The sequence below is a fragment of the Mesitornis unicolor genome, unplaced genomic scaffold, assembly GCF_000695765.1.
Source record: "Mesitornis unicolor isolate BGI_N332 unplaced genomic scaffold, ASM69576v1 scaffold25112, whole genome shotgun sequence".
NCBI lineage: Eukaryota > Metazoa > Chordata > Aves > Mesitornithiformes > Mesitornithidae > Mesitornis > Mesitornis unicolor.
The window spans coordinates 9,762-18,433 of record NW_010171587.1 but is presented as its reverse complement, the minus strand read 5'-3'; the positions used below and the strand labels follow the sequence as shown (position 1 = coordinate 18,433).

General features: G+C 42.9%; 1 protein-coding gene across 1 annotated transcript in view; it reads right to left on the bottom strand.

The window, feature by feature from the left end:
• Positions 1-4,320: 4,320 nt before the first annotated feature.
• The window catches only part of ANKRD22 (ankyrin repeat domain 22), a 9,591-nt gene continuing 5,239 nt past the window's right edge, over positions 4,321-8,672 (bottom strand). The window contains exons 2-6 of the mRNA XM_010180084.1: positions 8,147-8,338; positions 6,524-6,631; positions 6,122-6,199; positions 5,172-5,270; positions 4,321-4,398 (exon numbers count right to left, since the gene is read on the bottom strand). Of these exons, the coding sequence (XP_010178386.1) occupies positions 4,321-4,398; positions 5,172-5,270; positions 6,122-6,199; positions 6,524-6,631; positions 8,147-8,338 (555 nt within the window). The remainder of the gene's footprint in view (positions 4,399-5,171; positions 5,271-6,121; positions 6,200-6,523; positions 6,632-8,146; positions 8,339-8,672) is intronic.

Here is an 8,672-nt window from a genome sequence, read left to right as displayed (position 1 = left end):
CAGACCTTCCATTTCTGCAAACACTTCATATGGTCTAGAACATAGGCACATTCCTGAGGACACTCCTGACATTCCTAGCAATCAGTCTTGCAGGATGCACCTATCCAGAGCCATGAAATGGGGACAAACCATTGACAGACAGTGGCTTCACAGCCTATTTTCCCAGCCTTTAACAAAATCAAGTGGGTACGAAGCAAACAGACACAGCAGGATAAAAGAAAGTAGCAGAGGCAATACAGCAAGCAGATTCCTAGCACATTCCCAGCTACTTGAAGCCTTGAAGTCAAGGTTTTCTAAGCTGACACGCACTGACATTCTCTCACTCTGTATTACACAGAGCCACTCACAAATGAAATTACTTGTCAGGTTTGTGCAAAAAGTTAAAATGATGAAAAAAATCCCAAACAATCAAAAAAATTTTAATAAAGAAACATACCACAGGCGGCCACTGAGGATCAGGAGAGAACATTAGCGAGAGGAAAGGTGATGAAGTGACTCACACTACAATCCATCCTCAGTACCCCTGGAAGCTTGCAACCGGAGGAAGGGGTGGCAGTGACTCACAGTCCACTGCCTGAGCCTGGGCTTCCATCACCAGCAGGAAAATGCCTCCTGCACTCTGCTGCTTGGTCTCTCAACACTTACATTGTCTCTGTTCTTTTAACAGATGACACGTACAGACCAATTTCAAGCTTATGACTATGGCTTTAAGGAAAACATGAAGAAATACAACCAGGTAAGGCTACAGGGTTTCCCTGAGAACTCATCCTTGGGTCCTGGGAAAAAAAAAATCACATTTTAGCACCTCCAGCGCTACAGAAAGAGGGAGAGTGGTCTGAGATAATGTTTCACCTGCATCTAATACTCATATGTGTAGCAGTCTATTCCCAGACAAGGCACAGGCAGTTCCTTGCAGGCAGCTAACAGCAGCTCAATTTGGCTCCCCTAACTGATGCAGGGGTGTGTCAACAGCACGTTTATTTACCTGCCATTCCCAAAAGGCTAAGAGCTACACTGAAGTCCTAGGACTGGATGAGTATGGAGGTCTTCAATTCCACCTCCTAAAAAAGTCAAAGCCTGCCTTTCTGTTAAGGAATGAAATGAATCTCACAGTTACAGTGACCTCTCCAATCGTCTGACAATCATTTCGGTTTTCACCGGAGCATTTGATTTGCAGTGTCCCGTGCTGTACCACGGCAAGCTGCTTTTCACAGACAGAAAGGCTTCAGAGACCTGATCAGTCAATTCTACCCATGCATACCATCTCAGACGTCTTCTAGAGTGAAATTATAAATGACCTAAGTACTTCCTTGCCACCTAAGTCCCAAGCCTAGCAACTAAGACCAACAGTTGCACTCCATGCCCCAACAAAACTCATGATCTTCCCACCTTAGACACATGAATAAGTTCCACAGCCCTTGCCTAATAAACACAGACCCTGCTGTTTCCACAGCCCCACCTGAGAAGGGTACAAGCGGGTGTCAAACTGCAGGGCAACTCATAGCCATGCACTAAGGAAAAACAAAGGAATAGGATGGATCATTCCTTTTCACAGCAAACATGTAATGGTGTTGTGGAAACAGACACTAAGAGGATGGCCTTCATCCTCACTGTTTAATTGTGGAGAGTGCAGAAGAGAGAGGTGCTGGCACAGAACCCTTTCTTTAAACAAAACTTCTCATACAACAGCATTTACTCAGGTCTCCTCTCTTTCTCACAGTCTGCTCCTCCTGTGTACAACATAGAGAAGATAACCACACCGACCGCTGTTTGGAGCGGTGGACAGGACAAATTTGCGGATCCAAAAGACATGGCAAAGCTGCTTCCTCAGATTACTAATCTTATTTACCACGAGCATTTCCCTGACTGGGGACATCTTGATTTCATCTGGGGCCTTGATGCAACTGAGAGAATGTATCGGAAAATCATTGAAATAATAGCACATGCAGAGTGTTGATTCACTCAGGAAAATCGTCCAAAATGTCTATTTGGCAATAAGGGTGATCTTACCTGGGGAAGAGGTGAACACACAGACACACATAATGGATACCAGTATAGGGTTTCATCTGCACTTGTTTGTTTCTTGCTGTCCTCAGTGTGAGGTTTTCCATGGTGTTACTGTGACTGTTGCCTTCCTGAGAAGTTTGAGGTGTAAAGGAATGAAAGCTGAAAGCATGAATATAATTGATGACACACGGCAGGGATCACTTATTTTGGACAGCTTTTATTTCTACAAGACTGATTTTCCTAAGCCTAAACTCTTGTACACATCTTACGTACCCCAGAGGCATTACCATGACCCATTCGTGTCTTCCCACAAAGATCCAAAAGAGGGATTTGCTCATTTCTCTGTTGAAGTACAGCTGACCTTTGATTAAATTAAATCATTTATCCACTTGACAGAGAACTTGGCTTTTTTGGTTTTTTTTTCCCTCCTCACATTTACCTACAGTGTTAAAAACAACCAAGAGATCTTCAGACACACAGAACGGAGCAGGCAATAAATTACTCCCAAACATCGAGGAATCCAACATCAGAAAACCTCATAGAAGTATTCTCCTGCCCTCCACGCCTACACATCACCCAAAGGTCTGTTCATGCACTCTAAAACTTCCAACTTCAAAGACCTCGGATGGCAGCTGAGGAATGAGGAGATGTAGACTCATCAGGCAAGCCACACTTCAAGCAATACAGCTTCCCCTCCACGAACTATTCTTGACACTGGCAATGAATTTGTTGCAAGCACTCTGAGCTATCGGCTTTGACTTCTACATAACTTCTGTGTCTTGACCATTCTTTGCTCGAGCAGTTTCTACAGCATGGGAAAGCAGTCAGCTGTTCTCCCACTCCGGCTATTAGACCAAAGAGATAGCATCTTCACTATCCATGCAAGTGCCTCACATCTTCTCACACAGAGGTTGATCTGGCAGGTAAGAGCGTCTGTCCCCAGGTTACACCCAAAGTATTCATTATTACAGGCTCAGACAGGGTAGCTTTGTTTCCTGGGGTGTTTCTGGGTGGGGCCTCAAGCTCATATTGCCCAACCAAGACCCTTTGTGGTTGGAGTCAGCATCCAATAGAATAGTTACACTGAAAAATACGTGTCCTGCAACACAGGTACAGTACACTAGCTTGCCCATGCACCTAGTCCAGCAGCCATTAGCCCTGCTGATCGTGACATCTATCTTCTGAACTTATGACAGCTTGCAGGAAACGGCCAAAACTAGCAACAAAAATAAAAATCCATTAGACCAAGCAAGTAAGATACAGCAGTGTTTGAAAGGAGATTCTCTTTTATTGCTGCATTAGTAAATCACAAAGCACCAAGCCGCATTAATACATTGCTTACCACTGCGGGTTTTCTTCTGCCTTCACCCATGCAAGAGAAGGCTCATGAATTTATTATTATTATGGTATATGGAGCCCCTGCTGCATGCACCGCTCTAAAAAGCATGCTATTCTGTCCAGTCCCATGGGAAGGATACATCTGGTTCCCATCAAGAGCATTTCATTTATTGATTTTTTTTTTCTTTAGTTTATATTGGAAAGGTAGTCAAGAGACTGACTTCTTTACCACGCCAAACATATTTTTGCTGTTATTTCTTAATGCACAAAAGCAACATGGGAATTGGCTTTCTTTGTGACCTCCATCAGCTCATTGAAACTCTTTCTTCTATTTCTTATGTTAAAAAAGAAAAAAAGAAAAGAAAATGAGAAGATCATCCTTCACTTGTAGCAACACGGTGAAAATTAAGGTGTGTGAAACTTGTAGCAGGGCTGGAAGGAGGAGGTGCTAAGCTGAGAGATCTACTTTCCCAGTCACTCCCATTGTAGCAAGAGAAACACAAAGAGGAAGAGTACCACACTTCGTACAAACTGCTGTGGCTTTTTGTTCAGCCGTCAGGTGTATCCTCTGTGGAACAAGTAGAGTGTTTCTAAAGGATACTTCATTTTTACATTGGCTGCCAATCATCAGGTGCAATGTTTAGACTTCAAGAAATATTACAGCTAGCTTTCAGAATCCGTAGTTTGCACAAGTCAGGTAATAAAACTGGAGATGTAAATGTGAAGGGAATAGTTTGAACACTATTGTAAACATTCATGGCTTAGTAAAATCAAATTAATTTCTTTCAGTCCATATGGTCTTAAGGGTACTGACAAGTCTCACACAAAATACTCAAAGTCTGCAGCAAGGAATGGGTGGATTTGGACCAAGTCTTTATCAGGTAACAGCCTTCGACCCTCTGCAGGACTCCTGCTGTTATGCAAGATGTACTGCCACATGAGGTAATTTTCTGCATGTTCAAGAGTCCTCGATGACTAGGAAGCTTTCCTTAGCATGCTCTCAATGTTGTGGAACTGCAATTTTCTTGCTATATCTAAGGGAGTCTCCCCATCCTGAAAGAAACAGATGAAATACATTGCAATGTGACAGAAATGTGTCAAGTGCAAGAGCTTTCTCAATTTTGCCACCCAGAAGCAGTGCTCTCCTGCATAAGTTTCATTGTCGCATCCTTGCTCTAAAACAAAGGTTTCAGAATGTAATGGGTCTCTTACTGCTCTCCCTGAAGCCAGGGGTGCAGTCCTCCACTCTCCTCCAGCCATTCCACGGTTTCCTGGGACCAATGTCCCAAGTCAATGCAGGGCCAAGCTAAGAGCTGATCTCAAGAACGACATAGGCAATACATCACTCACCTCAACTCAGTAACACAGATACTCCCGGGTCAATACTTACTTGGACATTTGAGCTTTTCTGATGACAGAAACAGCTTGACTTAGCCACTCTCAGAAGAATGGTGTCCAGTGGCACAAAAAGCATCTAGGAAGGCTCTTACCGCTCCCTTGCAGCCTGCCCCTTAGAAACAGCTGTAGAGCAGCTCTGAGTTAAGAGGAGGTACCATAAAGATAGCTAAGAAATCTGCCAATCCAGAGGACATGCAGGCAGTACTCACTGGTAGAAATCCAGCAGTGGAAGATTTGGACTTTAAAGTTGTTCGTGCCAAAGAAGGCAGTGGAGCAAACACTGCTTTATACCACACAGCAAACAAGCCTGCTTGTCTGCCAGAAAGATGTAGACCATTTTCTTAAACTGCTGCACAGCAGCTAAGGCCTACAACATACTGGTTCACCATCATGATGAGGAAATGCAGTTATCAGCTTCACCTTCTTACCTGATTCTTTACAGAAGTGTTTGCACGAGCTCCAAGCAGTAGAGGAATGACTGCCTGGTTTTTCATTTTGCAAGCATAGTGAAGGGCTGTGCTGCCAGACTGAAGGAAAACAGAAGCAGATGAATTTTAGTTGCTTCTTTAGTAAACCTTAGGCAAGTACAACTACCTGTAGCCTTATCAATTTCCTCCTAACAGCTGGATGCAAAAGACACATACCATTTCCTATCACAACACAGTAAAACAAATACATTCTTTTAAAAGCAACAGGAACAAAAAAATCATGCCTCTCCCAGGATGCAGCTGCTAAAACAGGCCTGTTACATTTACAAGGAAGCCATTAATTCTTTAGTAATTTCAGAAGAAACCCTTGATTTTGATCTCAACAATGATGTCTTAAGCAATACTGTTTGCTTACACTTCAGTGCTTTAGAATTTGGTGCTGTTAAAATCTGAGGTTCTCCTTTTCTACCTTAGAGAGGGGCTCTTTACCACCCCCAGGTAGGCTACTGGATAGAGAACTCTACATGCGCACACTGAAGCCCAAGCAAAGACCCAGAGAGAAGCACTGTGGCACGACCTTTGCCCACAAATCTGCTCCAGCCTAAGAACTCATAAATGGTGATCAACTCAGACCCCTATATCACCAGAATATTTATAGGATCAGGTATTTAGTATGTAATTATGTCAAGCCAGCTTATCTGGATTCTCTTAAGGGGGCATTGGTTAGAAAGGGAGAATTAGCAGATGAGTGAAGAATTATTTCTGTGTACATTACAAAACTACTGCCTAAGTGTCAAGGGGAAACACTGAACTCTCCTGCTACATCACAGTCAGTTCAGTCCCTGATTCTACTCTGAAAGCAGGTCTATATTGCTAGAAGATTCTGAAGTCTGGTTTTAGTAATGTCGCATGCATACAAACCACATTTGCATTTGCTTAAACCCACTTACAAAGTCTGTAGCATTAACATCCACTCCAGCTCTAAGCAACATCTTGACCAGGTTTTCATTCTGTTTAGTCTTTGAAATCTGTTTGGTGCAAGGGAAAGAGTAACACAGTAAGACAGTTCACCTGCATATAGTACTAAGTACTAAGTAGATTTTGGCTAAATACCATTTTTTCCCCCAAAAGAATAGTGTCTGGCTTCTGCAAATGCTAGACTGATGCAGTGGTACAATTCTATTCCTTCACTATCTATATTAACAGCAAAATCGCTGCTTCCTCCATCAATCCTTGCTTCAAAAATAGCAGTCCATATTCTATAGAGGTTCCTGGCCTGAAACACTGCATAAGAAAGGTGATAAGGGGAAAGGTAAAAGTACAGGGGCTTTCCTGCTTTTATCCAGACTCACCATGAGAAGATATCCAAGAAGCATAACTGGCATGAGGATTATGATGAGCACATAGTCAAGGAAGGTAAAGCGTTTTCTCACAGCGTAATGCAGACATGTGCGGTCTTTCTAAACACAAAATAGCTCTGATTAATACCAGATTGAGAGATCTCATTATGCTTGTTTAATATCTTCAATAGTACACCATTTGATGTTTCACAAGCTTTCTTTAAGGTTGTCTACTAGAAATATTTCTCTGATTTCCAAGCAGAAACACACACATGCATTTTGCTTCCTTCAAACAGAAGCACATTTAACACATCCAGGCTCACGGAAATTGGGCTACACACACAGGAAGGATGTGGGATCCAAAGAATTCCACGTGCATGTCTCAAACTAGGACACGGCTGCAGAGGGCAGAGTGGACATCTTGTGTGGCTACTGCAGCTGTCCATCAGGAAGAATCCCTACAGCTTTTCTTCTTACAGAGTCTGTGGTTACTGAAGCAGAGACATAAGAGAGTTTATGGCCTCTCCTTCGGGACATGTGAGAAACACAGGCAAGCAGCAACATCCCCAGCAGATTCCTAGTGAGGAGAGAGTTCAAAAAAAAATAATCTTTGAATACTGAGTGTACCACAGCAACTAAAGGGTAGAGCTCTTAACTCGTGTGTTAATAAACAATCCTGTTAAACCTGCTACAGGTTGTCAAACTGAAGTTTGGCAAACTAGGTTACAGCGATACATCAGGGCCCAAAATGAGCAGAGGAGCCTTTCTGTGTCATCCTCTGCTCCTCATTCTCTGGGAAATCAGAGATATAAGGTAGTCCACAACAGTGTAAGAACTTGCTAAACGCTACCTTGCAGCATGAGGTGATACAATAGAATTGACCATGCTGTGTGTTTTTTCCTGGCTATTTATCACCCTTAACATCATGAGAAAAAATCAGTAATGAATCCAGAACGCACAACTTAAAGCTACTTTTTATGTGTAACCTACAAGGAAATCTACCACAAAAACACACTTCCTCATCACCTCAGGGAAAATAACCAGTCCCAGCTATTGTGCAACGCAGATAGGTTTTTTAAAACAGGGAACAGCTAAAGAACAAATGAAGGCTTCCCTCCTCACCCCTCAGCATGCTATTATGTGTCAAATAATGTGACAAAAGCAGGTCTGCAGAGGGAATAAAGACATTTTTCAGAGTCAGTCTCTCCTCAAGGAGACATTTGTGAGAGATGGACAGGCTCTCCTTCAGACTGTCCTTTTAACAAGTGTGAAGAAAAAGACAGAGGGAAAAGAAAAGCTACAGAAGGGACAGATACAAGCTGGAGGGCAAGCTAAATGCAGAGTGCTGCATGGGTAAGCAGGCAGAACCCACTGGGAGCAGTGGGCGGCGTGCGGTATCACCTAAACTGGGAACAGCGAGAAATTCAGGTTGGGAATGTTTATTATCTTCTGTGCAATGTCAAGTTAGGAAAATAAATGAGGAAACGAGTAGAAACAGAACCATTTATTAAATCATAACCTGGGGGCTATACTTCTGCCTCAGTTGGAAACAAACCTCAGGTTTGGCAGTACTGACAGTGTTTCCAAGAATCTGAAAGAACAGTAACTGCAAAGGAGGAGTCCGTGCCCACTTACCTCGTTTCTGATGTTGACATCAGCATTTTTTTTTAGAAGATAGCTAACGATCCTGTTGTTTCCCTTTTTGCACGCACAAATTAAAGGGGTGTCTCCACTGAAACTGTCCTGGATGTTCAGATAGTTGCCGTTGTGCTCCAAAAGAAGCTGAACTTCATTGAAATTGTTATTATAAGCTGCCTGACAAATGGGCTGTAGAGAAAAGATAACATTCATCAGCACACGTTTCACTAAGGCATCCATTCTTCCTATTCTGACTTACTACTTCCACATCCTAAGTAACTGCCAGGCACTCCTGACAGAGGTTGTAGTTCTAGGCGACTCCAGAAGATGGTGGTAAGAGATACTCCTGCAGCTGTCACACAACAGCTCTCAGCCTTCAGCTCTTGTACAGCGCAATGAACTTTCTGCTCCAATTGGATGATGCGTCTATAATCCAAGAAATAAATCCGATTCCTTTGCAGCCATTGAAAACAAGGCTTATAATTTCACAGGAGCTGGGCACTGCATTAAGCTGCAAGTGCTG